At 42.6% G+C, this 20,270-nt stretch overlaps 1 protein-coding gene across 2 annotated transcripts; it reads right to left on the reverse strand.

Moving 5' to 3' along the window:
* Nucleotides 1–307: 307 nt before the first annotated feature.
* Nucleotides 308–16,535, reverse strand: VDAC2 (voltage dependent anion channel 2). Of its 2 annotated transcripts, XM_035137959.2 has the most exons (10): nt 16,369–16,535; nt 15,070–15,131; nt 12,250–12,321; nt 10,107–10,156; nt 9,220–9,372; nt 9,080–9,132; nt 7,396–7,623; nt 4,624–4,774; nt 1,651–1,708; nt 308–866 (listed from the first exon to the last, which is right to left on the reverse strand). In XM_035137959.2, exons 2-10 carry the CDS (start codon nt 15,104–15,106, stop codon nt 775–777), a joined length of 894 nt encoding a protein of 297 aa, XP_034993850.1. In that variant the 5' UTR covers nt 15,107–15,131; nt 16,369–16,535; the 3' UTR covers nt 308–774. The 2 variants fall into 2 exon arrangements, with proteins under 2 accessions (XP_034993850.1, XP_034993851.1); XM_035137960.2 differs by lacking the exon at nt 15,070–15,131 and having other exon boundaries at nt 16,369–16,534.
* Between the last annotated feature and the right edge of the window lie 3,735 nt (nt 16,536–20,270).

Raw genomic sequence — 20,270 nt, forward strand, 5'->3', positions numbered from 1 at the left:
TTCAGCGGCTTGGATGACCCTCGAGGTCCCTTCCAACTCTACAATTCTATGATTCCTTAAGGCATCACTAAACCACTGCCCCAAGAGTAGTACTGCACTCAAAAAATCTCGCTAAGCCATGGCCAAACTCAAGAAATCCCCAGATTGTACATTTAACAGCTTCGGCAAACTGGATGCATAGCAAATGCTCCAGAACACCGAGGAGCAAGGGCACCTGGAACAACAGGCAGCTTTTTTTAAAGCAAAAGTAAGGCTGACCTCAGCCCTCCCTATCAATAACTTCAACATATCTGGAGGCACAAGTATGTGTGTGTATTTGTTTTATTCATAATTTTCGAATTGCCTTGGGATACCAAAAGTATTTCTAGTTAAGGTGATTTTAACAAAACCGTTGACCTTACTTTTCAGAACATCCACTGATCCATTCTGTTATTTCAATGGCTATTATCACGTGTTAAAAGAAACATAACATGCACACATGTGTACAGGTTTTCATAAAGTCTATTTCATTATTTGTGGGTAGTGCATTCAACAGTTAAATACATTTAAATAATGTATTATGTAGTGACTGCACTAATGCAGAATTGAGAACTAGATAGGTAACCAATTTAACTAAAAACCAGCTAACAATTGCCTAAATACTCTGAATACAGCTCTTGTTCTAGGCCATCCGTCTGAGTAGGAAAAAAAGCCCCCCGGGTCACACTGGAAATACATTTTTAAGGCCATATTCTTCTGATATCCCATTTCCTGCGGCAGCTTTCTTCACACCTCTTAAGCCTCCAATTCTAGGCCAAGACCAAGTTTGTGTCCACCAGCATTGATGTTCTTCCCATCGATTAGGGCAGACAGGGTGAGCTTCACACCTGCAGATCAATATAACCAAAGGGTTTTAGAGAAGGCAAGGTTCACAGAACACATCAGTTGCTGCTAACAATATTCAATACTCAAAGGTAGTAAATTATATTGAAACACACATGGGTGCTGACGCCACTGGGATTAGAAGCATCAAGCTTCACACAACTACATACCAGTTAAGTTGCGGAGACACTTAAAAGGGAAAGTTTCAAACTTTCATACTGAATGCAAGTAAATCCTTTTTGAAGATGCAAGTTCTGCTGCTCTGAGAACTGTCAAATTTTGAACATCTTTTTCAACTCGTTATAGACTGAATCCCAAAATTCCCTTGTTCTTTTACAAGTCCACCAGACATGGTACATTGATCCCACCACTGCCTCCTTACATTTCCAACAGTCTGAATTATTTTTGTGCATGATCGTCAATTTCCTCGGTGTTATATACCAGCGACAGAAGACCTTCATGTAGTTTTCCTTAATAGAATAACATGCTGTGAACTTAAGATCTTCCCTACACAATTTCTGCCATTCTGAGAGTTGCATGTTATGACCTAGATCTCTTGCCCATTTTACCATGGCTGATTTTACATCCTCGTCCTTCACTGACCATTCTAATAAGATCTTATACATTTTGGACAGTGTTTTCTCATCGTTATATATAAAGTCTCTTTTGAAACTTGAATGGAGAGCTGCCAACTTCCAAGAGCATGTTAACAACAGACTCCAGCCACCGTTAACCTGCATATTAATCAAAACCTTCAATATCTCTTACATTCTTATCAAATTTATTTACCTGGCCTCAGGGTCTGGGTGTACCCAACTCCAACTAGACTTGAGTTGTTCACTTTTGCCTGCAAAACAACGAGAAGCAAGATGACATTTTTATCAATCCTTTGTGCCTCACAATATGTTGCACCCTAATTTCAACATCCCTTTGCCCTGCTCCAAAGAACGTAGCGCCCAACTAAAGCAAGAAGGCAGCACCCGCAACCGGAATGTAATGCTTTCTTCAACTGCTTTTTCGACTCATAAGATAAGATATCTTTATTGTCATTGTCCCCTTGCGGGAACAACGAAATTACTCGGTTGCTACATCCACTCAGATAAAGCATTCCGCATAATCCAAAATTACAAAAGCTAATTAAAAACAGTAAATATACTACAAAATAACAAGTAAAATAAGATGACTTCAAAGTCCGGGCTTTCCATTTAAGGCCAAAATTGCTCTAGAGAAGAAGCTGTTCCTGAGACGGCTCGTTCTTGCCTGCATTGTTCTATATCTCCGTCCCGATGGCAGGAGCTGAAAGAAATGGTGACCAGGGTGCGTTGGATCTCTTGATATATCTAGTGCTTTTCTATGGCACCTGGTGGTGTAAATTTGTTCTAAGGTGGTGAGTGAGCAGCCAATAATGCTCTCTGCTGTTTTAATAATTCTACACAGCCCTGCTCTGTCCTGGGAAGTACAGCTTCCGTACCACACACATAAACCGTACGTGAGCACGCTCTGTATGGCACAGTGATAGAAGGCAAGCAGCAGCTTTTGTGGAAGATGGTTTTTCCTTAAAATTCTCAAAAAATACAGTCTCTGCTGCGCCTTCTTCACAAGCCCCCTTGTATTAACACTCCAGGACAGATCCTCCTGTAACTCAATGCCTAGAAATCTAAACGTTGTTACCCTCTCCACACAAATGGAGCCATGATGACCAGGCTTCAAATAATCTCTCACCCCCTCGCCATGGCAACACCAAACCCGCCCCTAAAGCGAGGTGGGCAGGATAAGTACAGGCCCCAGAAGCTTGCAAATTGGCTTTAGCAATGCAGTTCCCGTGTGCAAGTAATGATGAATGCAACTCGCTTCCCCACAGTGGGACCAAGCTGGAGGGAGAACACAAGAGCAAGAGCCTTGTCTTTGTACACAACTGGGCTGCTGGAGTTGCAACGGCCCAGTCGCAGCAGAGACACACCCCTGCTGCCCCTCACCAGAGGAGAATGAAGAAGTCATGTTGCATCGTCTCTGTTTCTGCCAAGGGGTTAAAACTTCTGCTGTCCAGCAGGTACAGAGGGAGAGAGAAGCAGCATGCCTCTGCAGCCCTTCTCTAGCTCAGAGCTGGGTGACAGATTCACACTTCTGCTTGTCCCTGACCTTCTACTGCATTTCGGTGGTGTTATCACGAGACCAGGGACATAACCCACGGGAGCAGTAGGAGCATGTCCTGACAACCATACATTTTTGTTGGCTACCAAGGGCTCCCAGAATTTGTAGGCAGAAGATAATCATTAGTACTCATGACTGCTCAAACCAGGAGATCTATGCAACTTGGGTTTTCTTCCCGTTTCTTAAGCTTTAAGGCCTGTTTCTACTATGACACAGCTTCCTATCTTGTCATGCACAATGAAAACAAGAGATGGGTTAGTATTTATATACTGCCATCTATGTACGTGTGTCTTAGCAAATAATGAGGCCACAGGTCAAAGGAACGTTGGGGAGTTCTGTACAAACCCATTACAGCCATACCAGGCAGAAACCTCAGAAGCAGTGCTATTCACTACAATATTGGACTGTTATAATCTCCATCAAATATCTGTAAAGCACTTTAAACATGCAGTAGAATGCTTCATATGGTTTTATCTTAACTTTACAACCATTCCTTTCAGGTCGTTTATTCCTAATTTTACTGATGGGGTAAAAGATAATGGCACACCTACAGTTAAATTTACAGCTCAAAACACAGTTGTGGGGAACCTTGCCCCAATGCAATCACGTCCCTGCTATGTAATTAGACCTCATTTCCATTCATGAGTGAACCTTACCACAATTCTTAGAACATACAGTCGTACCTTGGAAGTCAAACAGAATCTGTTCTGGAAGTCCGTTCGACTTCTAAAACATTTGACTTCCAAAGTGCAGCTTCTGATTGGCTGCAGGAAGCTCCGGCAGCCAATAAGAAGCCATGGAAGCCCCATCAGACATTCAGCTTCCAAAAGAACGTTCAAAAACTATAACACTCACTTCTAGTGTTCAATCATTCGGAAGCAAGAACGTTTGACTCCCAAGAAGAGTTTGGATTTTATATCCCGCTTCATCACGACCCGAAGGAGTCTCAAAGCTGCTAACAATCTCCTTTTCCCTTCCTCACCCACAACAAACACTCTGTGAGGTGAGTGGGGCTGAGAGACTTGTTATGACTAGAAGTGTGACTAGCCCAAGGTCACCCAGCAGCTGCATGTGGAGGAGCGGAGACGCGAACCCGGTTCCCCAGATTATGAGTCTACCGCTCTTAACCACTACACCACACTGGCTCTCCAAGATGTTCAGGAGCCAAGGTACAACTGTACACAGCATTTTCTGCTACACGAAGCAATTCATCTGTGTAAACTTACGAAACAGGGATGGGAATGATCCTGCCCCCTCAGAAACTCCAAAGAGATGCTGCCCATCAATGTGGATGATACTGAGGTAGACAAATTATCTGTCCGTGCACAAGGCAGCTTCGAATATGTTCTTAGCCATTTTGCCGTGCTAGTTCTCAGAGAAAATGATGCTACCGAGAGCCCACCCTGTTTCATTTAGACTACGAAGCCATTAAGAAAAGCTGCTCATGCCAAAGTTGGAGTTAGGCAGCTCACAAAGGCCAACTCAGGCACGAACAAAGGTCAGTTGGGAGATGCTCATTCAAGCTATGAGGGGGAGGGGTACTTCTCATGGCAAGGGATATATTTTGTGGACCAAGATAGCTATGGCATTTTCTTCTCTAGTTCTACTTACGGAAATAGAAGCGGTAGGATCCAACAGGTACTTTGCTGCAATTCCAAAACGAGTGCTATTGCTGCCCGCTGACCAGTTGAGGTTTACAGCAGTCTCAAGGCTGTCGCTGACTTTTTGGTAAATTGAGCCACCGAACTCTGACCCATCGTTGCTGAAAGATATTTTTGAAATGGTTTTTTTAATTCAAGTGATAAAATAAAGAAAAGCTTCAAATGAAGAAGAGCATTGAGGCTTCCCCGTGACATAGCAAGTGACTGCATTTGAGGGTGGTAGTGGGAGATAAAAAGCCTGGTAAGTAAAAGGCTACAATGATGGCAAGCCACAACAGATTCTTTTGTTCTGCTCATGAATATTCAGTTCTCATCCACCTCACCAAAAAAACCCGTAGTACATTAGGGTTCCAGACCCCATTGATCCATGCACTAACTGCCAAATGAACTAAAAGGTAAAAAAGATAAAGGACCCCTGGATGGTTAAGTCAACTGAAAAGGCGGCTATGGAGTTGCGGCGCTCATCTCGCTTTCAGACCAAGGGAGCCGGTGTTTGTCCACAGACAGCTTTCTGCGTCGTGTGGCCAGCAGGACTAAACCGCTTCCGGAGCAACGGGACCCTGCAACGAGTGCCGGAGGGGATGGAAACGCCGTTTACCTTCCTGCTGCAGCGGTACCTATTTATCTATTTGCACTGCTATGCTTTCGACCTGCTAGGTTGGCAGGAGCTGGGACAGAGCAACAGGAGCTCACCCTGTTGCGGGGATTTGAACTGCCGACCTTCTGATCGGCAAGCCCAAGAGGCTCAGTGGTTTAGACCACAGCATCGCCCACATCCCAACTGAACTACAGCAGCAGGCCCACCAGTAACTTTTCAAGTACGAAAATTCCCTCAAGGCACTCCCTCCTGCTGCCACTCAAGAGAAGAAGCTGGAGCTGAGGAAATACAGAACTGATTTGATATCTACTGCTTTTTGTATTTTTACAGTTGCTACGATAATTGCTTTTGTTTCTGATGTTTTTGATCTGTTTTATATTTGTTTCATGGTTCTCTTTTGCAGGCTATCTTGAAAACCTAGATTGATGAAATTAAAAGGAGAATGCAGAAGGTCCCAGGTTCAATCTGCAGCATTTCTAAATGGGCTGGGAGCATAGCTGCCAAGTTATCCCTTTTTTAAAGGGATTTTCCCTTATGCTGAATAGGGTTCCTCGCGAGAAAAGGGAAAACTTGGCAGCTATGGCTGGGAGAGACTCCCTTGTCTGAAATTCTGGAGATATGCTGCTGGTCAAGTGTAAACAATATTGAGTTAGATGGACCAAGCGCCTGCCTCAGCATAAGGTAGTTTCCCATGTTCCCAAGAATGGCAGAGAAGAGACCCAACGTCTGCCTCCAACAAAAACACAACCATATCTCTCTAGTTATATGGATGGGAGCAAGAGTACGCCTGTTCTTCCCACGCCCCATCTCCAATGTCCCCAGGATGTCCACTCTGGGATGGGGGCACAATGGCAGCACAATATTCAAAACAGGTAGAATGCACATGTAAGATTTGTCATTTGTAGGCCCAGATTGCACAAAGGTCAGTTGCTGGATTAGGACTGGAAAATTTAACTGCACAAAACAGGTGTGCACGTAGAGGCAATATTCAAACAGGCATCCAGGAATGGGGGGGCAGGGCAAACATCACAAGGGAGAAGTACGGTATTGTCCAGTCCAGCCCAAGGTTTCTCAGGGGCTGGGAAAAAGGATATGGCTCTGCAAACACTTGTTTTCTGGCCCTCAAAAAGAGACAACTGCATACAAACTGATGCCATGCAGTTGGAAACTTCAGAACACACAAAAAAAAGCAGTACTAAAAGGTATGCAATAAGTTTTTTCTCAAAGGCTTGTACTTCCTTGCTTATTTTACAGTTCTTTGTTTAGATTACAGCCTCTCAAAAAGCCTTCCATATCATGCTACAATTGCAAGCCACCATTTCTTTTAAGTAATTGAAACCTCAATTTTCTGTTGGGCTGTCAACGCAACTCAGGTTGCCTTGTCTCTGTTAATTCGACTTGCCGAGTTAAAAAGGTATTGCAGTCTTCCAACTAATCAAGATGTTCCACGCAGTATTAGGGTGTGTCGTTTTAGGGGCGAAACTTAATTTAATAATAATATTCAACTAGCTAAACACTATAAATATATAACATAACTACAAGTACTTGGCAATGATTTTTTAAATATTTTTTAAATAATTTCTATGCAATTTTACACATTTTACTTACCAAGCAAAACTAAATTATATTAATTTAACCAAAATATATTTTGAATTTACAAGCCATGTTACAATTTTTTTTAAAGCAACCCTCATTTTTTGAAATCGGAAGTTGAACAATCCAACACACTCTAATGCAGTATTTATCAATGAGAAACTGCAAGTTCTCATACCAATACTAGATCATATCCAGTTGAAGCTGTATGAAATAAAACTACTCACTGGAGCATGAAACCTAAGTTAGGAAGGTAGTCCATTTTTTTAAAAAAAAAAATGCATGCATGAACTTTTTAAAAACATTTTTTAAAACAACCAATATAGAACAATGCTTAAAAAGTACTTTTGCTATTCTAGACCTTCAAAAATTATTTTGATAATTAATCACCCAGCAAAAAAAATCTATTCAGACTATAGGCATATTCAGTACTACTACAGCTCCAACAATGAAATTATTTCCCCTAGTTTTCAAGATTTCTGGATGCCTTCATTACCTGCAATTGTGTAAAGGTTAGTTTCTGATACTTACACATTGGTGTGCAACTGGAAGTCTCCAGTCTTGTATCCCACAGAGAAGTTATTCCTTGTCAACTTGGATTTGGCACTATCAAAGGTCATTTGGTAGCCGGCAAGCCAGCCCTCATAACCCAAGACAACGGTACCATGGATGGCAGGTCCAGCAAAATCAAAGTCAACATCACACCCGAGGTTTATGCATTCACGCTTGTAAGCAGATTTGATTTTGCCACTTTTCTTTCTGGAAAAAGAAATATGTAAGAGAAAAAAACGCTCTTCCCCTGGAATGCACAAGTTATACTGATTCTCATCTTAAGCAGATAAATTAAAGATGTCCACATAGTCCAAAATGTGAATATTTACTAGATCAAGAGCCACAGAGCCAACCTGTGGTTAGAAGGAGGAGATCTGTATGTTTAAGGGGCAAGAGAGTTTGTAGAATGACTTTACTTGAAATTAGTAACTCAATTAGTAACAGTAGGAAACTTGTTCAGTATCAAATTCCTGGCACCTCTAGGTAGGGCAGGAAAATCATGGGGAGCTGCTGGCAGTTGGACCTATGGCCTCACTTGGTGTTAAGTGGTTCCACATTTTCTCAAATGCTATAGGTAAAGGTAAAGGGACCCCCTGACCATTAGGTCCAGTCGTGACCGACTCTGGGGTTGCGCGCTCATCTCGCATTATTGGCCGAGGGAGCCGGCGTATAGCTTCCAGGTCATGTGGCCAGCATGACAAAGCCGCTTCTGGCAAACCAGAGCAGCACATGGAATCACCGTTTACCTTCCCGCTATAGCGGTTCCTATTTATCTACTTGCATTTTGAAGTGCTTTCGAAATGCTAGGTTGGCAGGAGCTGGGACCAAGCAACGGGAGCTCACCCCGTCACAGGGATTCGAACCGCCGACCTTCTGATCAGCAAGCCCTAGGCTCAGTGGTTTAACCACAGCGCCACCTGGGTCCCTCTCAAATGCTATAACTGGAAGCATATCATAGGGTAAATGGAAATCAGTAAGTTTATTATATGCCACTCAAGTATACAAATATTTGCCCGTCATTCTTCTCCATGAGTCAGGCAGAAGCCCAGCCTAAGACAATCAATAACTCCTGTTCTTGCAGAGTAGATAAGCCGATTGAGCAGTTTAAGTTGTTTTAGTCAGAGTTTAGGAATCGAGGCAGTTCAAACACAAGTTAATGGAGGCTTTCCCCACTTACTACTACGGTATTTGATAGCAATATCTGCTACTACATTTTATGAAGAGAAGTCTGGATTCTGTGACACCAACAAGAACTAAAAAAACAGCTTCATACTGTCCACTCTGGTTATAACTGGCATTTGGAGACAGAAAAGTGTCTTTTGCCAGGTCAGATGAATAGCCATTATTGTACGTTTGGCTGGTTTTCCTCTGTCACGTGTTTTTGGGATCATCTGCTTGAATTCACTGAGATTTAATAGAATTATTTCTTGAACCATGGGCATGAGGCACCATGTATCTCCCTGAGATGTATTTTAAAATTAAGACAAATTAAAGTAAGTATTGTATGTGGTGTGAATTCGTTTTGTGTTTGTCTTTTTGTTTATAAAGACCACAGTATGTCTCCAGCCACTGAAGTCTTCTTCATTGGCATTCATTAACTCATCTCTCACTTTTAGTGTAATCTACGTGGAACGTGTCAAGACTTAAGAGGGAAAGAACTTACCCGGTGTTTGGTGAGAAAGTTGTGTCAAATGTCAACTTCAAACCTTTGGCAAGCTAGTTTAGAGAGGGGAAAAAGTTATGAATTAGCAGGTGTAAAAAGTGACTTCCACTTAACTTTTCAGCAAATCGAAATTCAATTACCTGATCTTCAATTGCCATTTCTGTTCCCAGAGTGTTATCCGTGTTCCATTTTTCTGTGAAAGTAACACCATACTCAGACCACTTGTATTTTGTCTCCAAGCTCCCATTCACTTTTCCTGTGTCTGTGTTTGATGAACCAGCTGTTGCGAACTCCTAGCAGGACAATGCAGGTGGGAAGAAAAGGTTTAACAAACCAAAGGGGAATGACGAGAGGAGCAATTACTACTACTGTATTGCTATTGCTATTATAATATCCCTTATTTTTTCTCGACAGGCTGTATATCTCTGCTACAATTGAGATCATGAACAAACTATGATTATTACAGATGAGAAAAGGGAGGGGCAAGGAGCCTGCAAGGGAAGGAAGAGAAATGAGCCCATGGCAGATTCCCCATTCAGCTGTCACATCAGAACACTGCATGTTAAACAAGGTCAACTTAGTTTGCAATGAAGACAAGAAAAGAGAAAGAGAAAATGAAACGAAATAAAACTACTTTCTCCTTCATTTCTATGTGCTTGAAATCTTAAGGGGGGGAGCATGCAACATAATAATTTGGAATTGAATTTGTTTTGAACTGTTTTTAATGTTGCATTTTAAATTGTTGAGACCTTCCGTGGGACCTTAGGATGATGGGAGGGTAAATAATAATAATAATGCCTCATGGAGAAAAGTTTAACCCATGGGCTTTTGCTTATTAAGATGTTTTCACTGATTTTAATATTCTTGTCACCTTGGCAACATGTAATGAAGGGCAGATTATTATTATTATTATTATTTCCTGGGGAGGGGAGAAAGGGTGTGTGGGAAGGCTGAGAAGGGGCTGGAGCCCTCCCCACATTTCAGAGGTTATGAGCTACTGTTTAATATTACACCGAAATGCACTTACCACTCCACTTGCAGATTTCGTTTTCACATCCAATTTCACCAGACCAAAACCTTGACAGACAGAACTGAAATTACTACTGCCCTTTTATACAACATGCCAGTGTTTCAATCAGTTTACACTATAGCCAAGCTTGAATACAATTCCAGGCAGAGTCGTAAGAAAACATTACGCTGCTCTCTTCCTGGTTGCATAACTGTAACAAAATTCTGATCTCAGGACATCTACATCTCTGATGAATAAGCAAGGGCTCTTTTACTAAAGCATTGCTTTTATTTAACTAGAGTGGTAACAAAGCATTCTACAATTGAAATTACCATCTATATGGATGTAATCAATTTCTCTAGCAACATCTTGCATATAAAATGCTCGTTCCCGGAACAGATGGGGGGAAAGACTTTTAAAAACTGAAATCCTGGAACAAGGACCCACCCCCAAAAGAATTCACACCAAGCTTTTAGTGGGAGCAAAAGCACTTTACAGAGTAGGCCCAGGACATGCTGCTTTCCGATGGGTTCCTGACCAACTCTAAAGCATCTTTGCCTATCTATCTCACCCCACACCCTTCTGAAAGATTCACTGTTGGTCCACAGAAACTCAACAGACCTTTGCTAGACCAGAGCAATATAAAAACCAATTTATGGCTTCCATGATCCCCTTGAAGTTTTGGCAATGCGGAATGAACCCAATATTTACCTGAGAGATATTTACTTAGATGCACCCCACAGTAGTTAGTATGGAATATGAATACATAAATGGTTTCATGAAAGCAGTCATTGCTCAATTTAGAACCCAGAGACAAGAAATCAATTCTCCTTGCATTCCTCCAGCAAGGCTCTCTCCTAGCAAGCTGTTTTGCCCGGGGGGGGGGGGGGTATGTCCCATTTGCATTATACATTTAAAGCAGTATCAAAGCACTTTAAATAGTTATGGCTTCGCAAAAGAATGCCACCGACTGCATTTGTTAAGTGTGCTAAGAGCTGATAGGAGTCCCCATTCCTCTTCTGAGCTAGTATTCACAGAGTTCTATGGGGAGGGGAATATAGTTAAGCCCCGCTGGGAACTGTAGCACCGTGAGGAGACTGGGATTATCCTACAGTACCCAGGATTCTTTGGGGAATCCCTAACTGTTTCAAGTGGTGCATTGATTGATTGATTCATTCGATTAATAATACTTACTATACAGCTTGATTGTAACAAAACAAAGTAAAACCAGCAACCTCAAAGTGGTTTTAAGTGTTTCTCTTCTAATGTCAGTGAACATGCAATTCTGCACTGACATCAGAAGAGAAACAGAGCAGAATCTTTGACACCATTATAAAATGATACACAAATTAACACAAGGAAAAAAGGAGCAGCTCTTTCAGAACCCCCCTTTTCCCAGTACATTGTTTATTTCCACAAACCCAAAAATGCATCAATCAGTGCTTTCTGTTCAGGGGCATTCAACCCATGAGGTTCTCAGCTGCTGGTGAGTGAAATTTTTAACTGCCTCAGGACCTTATCCCTCCCAATAACCTCATAAACTCCCACCCTGCTCCTGGTGCCCTGCAACCCCCAAGGAAGAACCATCCCACAGTTTGAAAACTAAGGTTTCCCTCGCTGGAAATCAGCTACCAGCACTAGTAGGGGGGAATATTGTTCATTCAACTCCCACCTCTTGCTCCTGTCAGAAAAAAAAACAGCACCCAGGGTAGACAGGCGAGTTCTCACTTTGCTATAACCAATAGTAAATTCCCTTTGCAACATCTACTCCTGTTTGAAAATTGTAGTGCTAAGGCCTATCGTAAGAAACTTTTGATCTGAGCTACCTTCTAAGTATTCCCTAAGCACTATATTTAATACTTTTACTACATTAGTCTCCTGATACAGTAGGCTTCCACTGTACTCGGCAGTGCCAATCTTTATGTGCAAAGAGAAACTAAACTAAACAGTGAAAATATTCAGCAGCAAGGTACATTTATGTCTAATGACATGCCAAACATTCTGGTGATAAACATTCCACTTCTAGCAATAATTTGCTAAATAATGTGGGGGAAAGGTGGAAGACAGCAACTATGTTGCATAGTTTGGGTTTGCTGAAATCAGCAGTAAATGTTGTGTCCGCCTGGAAACAATACTATATTCTTTACAAATGTTTTCATACCAAATCCTTTGTTGAAGACGTCTCTGGCAGACTTGCCAAGGTCCGCATATGGTGGCGGGATAGCCATTGGAGCTAGGGAGACACAATAATAGGAATGTTAGTACTGCAAGAACAAAACATAAGCAGTAATTAGTTCTGTCTGCTGTGAAGTCAAATAACAAGTCATATATGAGATGGTTAGCCAGCACTGCTGCATGATTTTTTTTTTAAAGTAATTTGACAAAAGGTGATATATTTAGTCTGGCAATGCAGTACTGTACTAAAAGGAATTGCAAAGTTAAGATGACAGACTAACATACCTCTAGATGTTTTTAGGGGGGGATCTGGGTGCACTTTTACAACAGCAAGGGCAAATATTTCAAATATATACAAATAGTTAAAATACATTGTAACATGCAAACAATTGTTGATGCATTTTACAAAATGCCTCCTCCCCGATTCCATGCATGGAAGTCCTAAAAAGCAGATGTTCACATCCAATAATGCCAGGAGCCACTCAGTAACAGCTGCAAATCTATTCACATAGTGGAAGTAAAACCCAATATCCTCTTTACTTATTAAACTGTTCCCACACAAATCTGTTTTAATCTGTAATACAGCTTTGCTCATGCAGAATATGGAGAATCATTTGACAATGGAGGACAGACACACGCACACCCCATATAGCACAAACTGCATGAAACGTGTAAAAAAAGGAAAGAACCCCTGGACGGTCAAGTCCAGTCAAAGGCGACTCTGGGGTTGTGGTGCTCATCTTGCTTTCAGGCCGAGGGAGCCGGCGTTTGTCCACAGACAGCTTTCCGGGTCATGTGGTCAGCATGAGGAGGACTGTGATGGCAGCCAGAGTGCACAGAAACGCCGTTTGCTTTCCCACCACAGCGGTACCTTTTTACTCGCACTGGTAGGTTGGCAGAAGCTGGGACAGAGCAACAGGAGCTTGCCACAATGCACAGATTCAAACCACCAACTTTCCGATCGGCAAAACGTGTACCATGAATTAGACACCACATTTAACTTGCATATCACTGAACAAAATACTTGTTAAACTTGGTTCACAGCATTTGTTATTAATATGTTTAAAATATTGACGGGCGGATATAATGTTGTGAAGAGCTTCGGTTTCAGATTTCTGCACACTATGCTGCTGTTAAGCACCAAAGCAGGCCAAGCCCATTATTTTTGGTCAGTTGGCAACCCTAGTCACAATCTGATGGACTCCTGCTCAGATGATGGATCTTTCATTCTGAGAGAAAGTTAGAATTCAATGAGTGGTTTGAACCAAACATCAATATGTAATATTTCCGAGTCAAAATGCATTAGTGCACATTTGAGGCATTAAGGATAACATTAGTACATTTTCGCATGTACTAGTGTATAAATAAATATTTATCCTACAACAAAGGCCTGTGTTTCCATCTCTCTGCTGTGCTGGGTATAAAAATATTACAATAACACAATACTAATTATGTTTCACTTGCATACAGTGGTACCTCGGTTTATGAACACAATTGGTTCCGGAAGTCTGTTCATAAACTGAAGCGAACTTTCCCATTGAAAGTAATGGAAAGTGGATTAATCTGTTCCAGATGGTCCACGGAGTACTTAAACTGAAGCGTTCATAAACTGAAGTGAACTTTCCCATTGAAAGTAATGGAAAGTGGATTAATCTGTTCCAGACGGGTCCGCAGAGTACTCAACCTGAAGCGTACTTAACCCGAAGCATGGGTGTAATTGGTTCCGGAAGTCTGTTCATAAACTGAAGCGTTCATAAACTGAAGCGAACTTTCCCATTGAAAGTAATGGAAAGTAAATTAATCCGTTCCAGATGGGTCCACAGCGTTCGTAAACCGAAAATTCATAAACCGAGGTGTTCATAAACCGAGGTTCCACTGTATTAGAGAAATGCAAGTGTGTGGGTTTGTACTATCTAGTTTTGTCAACTGGGATAGCATGGGCTCAATGAAAGCCAACATCTCCTTTCCTATCCAGTAGGATCAGCAAATTGAACCTCAGACCACCCATTTCTTCAGCTGGTGGTAGCTGAAGCAACTCACTTTGGGGATAGGCAGGGTCCACTACCCTGCACTCTCAATGGGGCACTTATGGGTAGCTCAGTTGGTAGAGCACGAGGCAAAGTTTTAATAGGCATTCTAAATATCACTCTCTCCCAATTTCAAAAAATGTTGACAATTTTATCGGAACATACATTTGCAAAGAAAAAACACAAGGCCTGCCAATTTGAACAGTTAAGTGTTTAAGTTCCATTGAAACCAATGGGAGGCGGGGCAGAATTCCAAGTCAATACAATTAAGAATAAGGTGCCAGCCATGTAACAACTTCTTAATAATGAATTTTAGCAAATAATTGCACTTTCTAATTCCAGTTATGTGCTGAGCCCTAGGGACAGACAATCAAGGAGAGAAAATATTTGCAAAACCCTTGCTAAGGGCAGCCCAATGTATGATGATTAAACCACAAGTTATGAAGATTACATAATTATGCTGCACCTTTCCCTCAAGTTATTATTTCAAACACCTCCACACCCTGATCACAAAGCACATCCCCAAGGCTTTGCAAATATCTGCAACTCCCAACATATTAACATATTAAGCAGTCCAGGCAGACAAACCTATAAGATTTTATTTAAAGATATTTAAGCAGCTTAGTCCCCTAGATTTCAAATACTTATTTTGACTTTTTCTGACTGTGGATTATATAGTGGGTTAGGTATTAGTCTCAACTTCAACGATCACTCTTACTGCAACTTATAAATCTGTTAGTTAGGTTACTTCAACATCCTTACTTCATCTCCCTACTTACGTCTTGGACGCGGCTGACATGCTGGATTAAAAGACATAGCTATCTAGTCCAATTTAGAGAATCTATAAAATGGAAAATTACATTAAAAATAAAATTATACAGATTTTAGAATTAATAACTCATGGTATTCAGATAACTCTCGTGTCATGACTTTGGGGAGGAATGCTACACACAAAGATAACAGAAAATGTCTGCAGTTTCCCTCACAGAAGTGTCCCTTTACTCATGGAGGCTGCCTCTGTCCCACATAAAGGAGATGACTTTGGGTGGGGCAGCTATTGGGGACAAAGGAGGGGGGGTGGAGAGAGAGAAGATAAAATAACTTTCCCCCTGCTACTGCAATGTGAATTCTTCCTTGCGGCCATCTTAGGGAGCAAGTCCTGACCCCTTCCCTGAATCGCCAGCCTAAGTACAGCCCACCAGAAAAGCACATCCTCCTCTCCTCTTTGCAAACGTCACAAAGCTACAAATAAAGGAATAAGCATCTGAACCCGAAAACTAGGATTGAAAAGGGGGGGTATAGGAGAATGCCAGCTCTTTTTTTGCAAAGGGGACAGTTTGCAAACGGGAGCCAAGCCAAAAACTTCCAAGGGTGAACCATCCGGAAACTGCAGAGGAAAGGGAGAGGGAGCCACCTTGATGCTCAACTTAACTGGACGCCAAGGCTACTTGACCCCCAAACTATGAGGGGTTAACGGAGGGGGGGAGCGACAGGAAATAAAGCAAATGACAGGTTGTCCGTATCTTTATTTTGGAATTGTTCGATTTGCTTGTGTACTTTTTGAAGTTTTGTTCATTATTTATACCGTAATTGCTTTTATGTTTGTAGTTCTGTGGTTTTCTTATATATGTTGTAAGCCGCCTTGAGCATAGTTTTAACTTCGGAAAGGCAGCATACAAACAAAATGATTGACTGATTGAAAAGCAAGCGAAGAGGAAAGCCCCAACAGGAAACTGGAGAGAGGAGGGCCTGCGCCAGATACCTCACAAGGGGCAAAGGGAGGAGGAAAGGAAATGGGGGGATCGGGAGGAAACACCCTACTCGCGATCCCACCCACCCACCCACCCACGGAAAACCTTGACAAAAAGAGCGCGTGGAGAAACACCCTGAACAGAATAAATTCCCTATTAAGCCCCGCAGGAGGGATTTGAGGCCGAGCCAACCTCGCCGGGCTGTTGTTGCGGGGAAACGAGATGCTTCCTTTTCAACTTCTTTCTTCTCCCGCGCCATCACCCCCGGGCAAAAGGAACCCCCCACCCCACCCCGCGTTGTCATGGTAACCCCGCCAAGGCCCTTACCTGCCCAGTCGGGGGGGAAAGGAACGTGCTTCTTTCCGAGACCCAGAGAGACCCGCGCGCGCCTCCGCCGCCGCCCCTCCCTCTTCTACCCGCGTGAAGGCCGCGCTGGAGGGCGAAGTGAAGGAGACACCTCGCGCTCGCCGCCCGCCTGCGCGCAAGGACCCCCTCCGCGACTCGGGCGCGCAACGACGGACGAGCTGTCCTAGGCAGGCGCCTAAGTTGGAGCGGCCCCGGGGACGCTTACGGAGACGGGCCGGCGGCGAGCAAGGGAGCGCCGAGGAGACACTTTGCGGCAAACTGCAGAGGGAGGGAGGCAGAGAGAGGGGGGACGGGCGCGGGGAGTGTCGAAGCCCAGGCAGGCGCCGGAGAAGACAGCCCTATCGAGGAGATGCCGCGGGCCGTCGAAGTCCTCGGCTCCAGGAGGGAGGGGCGGAAAGGGGCGGGGCTCCTAAGGGAGGAGAAGAGGGGCGGGCTGCGACGAGCAGACGTGCGCAGTGCGAGCGAACGCAGAAGCGCGGGTTTCGATGGCGCTGGGAGGCCGCGCCTGCGCTTTGTCGGGAACGAAGCCGCGGGGAGCTCAGGGCGGAGTTGCTTTTGAGCTGAGCATGCGCGGAATTGGAGCCTTCCGAACAAGAGTAGAAACGCGTATAATAAGTTTATCCGTTTGCTAGTGAGTTGTGTGTCTGGATATAGCATTTGTTGCAGTGGAAAAAAGTACCGTATTCCCGGTTTTTAATATATACATATGATATATACATATGTTTAGATATAGATAAGGAGAGATCTATAAACACACACAAAATTTTTTATAATATATTCTATAAATATAAAATCACAGAAATGTTGGAAGGTGCTGTGAGATGAAACACCTTGTGCTCTGCTGGTTTATGGGGATATATGGTAAATGCATGGATCAATGCCTTGTCGTGGCGAAGGGGCTTGAATAACTCAGAGAAGCTATGAGCTATGCCATGCAGGGCCACCCAAGATGGACAGGTCATAGTGGAGAGTTTTGACTAAACGTGATCCACCTGGAGAAGGAACTGGCAAGCCACTCCAGTATCCCTGCCAAGAAAACTCCATGGACAAAGACAACAGGCATATAAAAGTTATGACGCTGGAAGATGAGCCCCTCAGGTCGGAAGGCGTCCAACATGCTACTGAGGAAGAGCGGAGGACAAGTACAAGTAGATTCAGAGCTGATGAAGCGGCTGGGCCAAAGCCGAAAGGACGCTCAGTTGCGGATATGCCTGGAAGCGAAAGGAAAGTCCGATGCTGTAAAGAAAAATATTGCATAGGAACCTGGAATGTAAGGAAAGGCTGGACTAGATGAATCCCAAACCGGAATTAAGATTGCCGGAAGAAATATCAACAACCTCAGATATGCAGATGACACAACCTTGATGGCAGAAAGCGAGGAGGAATTAAAGAACCTTTTAATGAGGGTGAAAGAGGAGAGCGCAAAATATGGTCTGAAGCTCAACATCAAAAAAACCAAGATCATGGCCACTGGTCCCATCACCTCCTGGCAAATAGAAGGGGAAGAAATGGAGGCAGTGAGAGATTTTACTTTCTTGGGCTCCTTGATCACTGCAGATGGTGACAGCAGTCACGAAATTAAAAGACGCCTGCTTCTTGGGAGAAAAGCAATGACAAACCTAGACAGCATCTTAAAAAGCAGAGACATCACTTTGCCGACAAAGGTCCGTATAGTTAAAGCTATGGTTTTCCCAGTAGTGATGTATGGAAGTGAGAGCTGGACCATAAAGAAGGCTGATCGCCGAAGAATTGATGCTTTTGAATTATGGTGCTGGAGGAGACTCTTGAGAGTCCCATGGACTGCTAGAAGATCAAACCTATCCATTCTTAAGGAAATCAGCCCTGAGTGCTCCCTGGAAGGACAGATCGTGAAGCTGAGGCTCCAATACTTTGGCCACCTCATGAGAAGAGAAGAATCCTTGGAAAAGACCCTGATGTTGGGAAAGATTGAGGGCACTAGGAGAAGGGGACGACAGAGGACAAGATGGTTGGACAGTGTTCTCGAAGCTACGAACATGAGTTTGACCAAACTGCGGGAGGCAGTGCAAGACAGGAGTGCCTGGCGTGCTGTGGTCCATGGGGTCACGAAGAGTCGGACACGACTAAACGACTAAACAACAACAACATGGTAAATGCAATTGCATATATCACAACATATAGATTATTTGGTTCTCTATATATATAATTTATGCTTTTCAGATTTATACATTTCCCTGATTTTGCAATCATTTTAACATTTCAAAACTTGACTTCCATCCCCCTCTTTCTGCGGTTCCTTATGTCTTCTGCATATCCAAATTAATTTGCTCATTTATTCATCTGCCTTAACAACAAATCTGTTTATTGTGAGGACCATGCCTGTACACAAATATCAACACAACAATAATTAAAAATATTAAATAATTAAGAAAAATAATTAAAAATAATAAAATTCATTGCATAACCTTCATCCCACAAAACAGGAAGAGAAGGAAAACAAGCAACGAGTTAAACAGACGATGAAGGGGTCTTTACATTGTCATCCATAAATCTTTCCCTGGCTTTCATGGCCTTCATCACAAAAACTGCTACCGCATGGGTAATACGTGGGTTTGCATCAACTAACAAAAATTTTACTCTATCTTCAGGATTGATTATAGAGTTGGGTATAATTTGCAGCATTGCGTCTCTAAAGCCCGAGTAAATGGGGCAATAGAGGAGGTAATGTATAAGATCCTCTTTAATTTTCATAAGGCAAGGGCACAAACGATGTTCTACTGGGGTTTTTGCGAATCTACCGCTCAGATATGCAGTTGCATCTGCCTTAAATATATACTCTTATAAAACTGCAGGTTATTGCAATGATCCTGCCAATGTTCTTACCTGTTGACAATTTATCTGCAAATATTCAATAAACCATTTCCATTCTTTTATAAAAGGTTTGTTGTCTTGATTTCTTATTCTCCCATTAAGTTTTGCCATTTCTGCATATTCCATAAGTTTTTGTATCCATTCTTCCTTTGCTGGGACTTCTGCTTCTTTCCATTTTGGGGTGAGTATTTTTCAAAACGTTTTTTAAAACAGCATTTTTATATATATATGTGTGTAGATTCCGCCTTAGTGGGCTGTTCCCAGGCTGTCCTGGTTAGTCCAACAATTGAATCCATGCTGGATTCCGGAATTAGGAAATTGTTTGCCGAAGATCACCTAATCAGTGCACAGCAGAGGAGAGTCTGAAAATGGATTTCTGGATTCTTAGCTCAGCAGCAGCCTGCTACACACTGATTCTCAGAAGCAAATCCCACTTTTGTCAACGATTTTGCAGCCCTAAGCACACCGTAATCATATGCTTCTGGGATCGGTTCCTTTTTTCCTGGTACCTGTCCAAAGCAAATCATGAACCAATTTTGCCCACATATCTGCCTTTTGGTGCACATTATTATTTGGTTAAGCCACGTCGCAAAGGATAGTTAAAAAATAGGCAAAATTGTTAAGAATCGCCATTGTCCAAACCTGAACAAATACTTAAAACACAGTTTCCAAGGGGAACAACTTAGCAATCAAGAAGAACACTAATAAAGACTTCACTTAGCTGGATCAAATTCCATCCAATGCTTATGTGAAAAGGAGAGGATTGTCATGTTGTATTGAGGCATAACATATTAACTGTGGACTGTCTCTTATGTACAGGCCATGCTCCATTTCCCCCTTCCAGTTTTGAAATAAAATATTTAGTGTTGCATACTTCTGCAATAAAGTTGCTATTTGCAAGGCTTTAACCCCCCCCCCCATGCCCCTAGAAGTAGTTTGTAAAATAAATAGATACGTTTTTATCTTAGCATTTTTTTGTCAGAATAATTGATATCCCATGTTTCCAAACAAAT

Source organism: Zootoca vivipara, chromosome 5, assembly GCF_963506605.1.
Source record: "Zootoca vivipara chromosome 5, rZooViv1.1, whole genome shotgun sequence".
NCBI lineage: Eukaryota > Metazoa > Chordata > Lepidosauria > Squamata > Lacertidae > Zootoca > Zootoca vivipara.

What these genes read in the sequence shown, in the direction of transcription:
- VDAC2 (XM_035137959.2), bottom strand. Translation starts at nt 15,106, where the DNA reads ATGTCTTTTAATCCAGCATGTCAGCCGCGTCCAAGAC. An exon ending in ATGTCAGCCGCGTCCAAGAC is followed by an intron (nt 12,322 to 15,069) that starts GTAAGTAGGGAG and finishes GTGTCTCCCTAG; the next exon opens with CTCCAATGGCTATCCCGCCA. An exon ending in CACCCAGACCCTGAGGCCAG is followed by an intron (nt 867 to 1,650) that starts GTAAATAAATTT and finishes ATTGATCTGCAG; the next exon opens with GTGTGAAGCTCACCCTGTCT.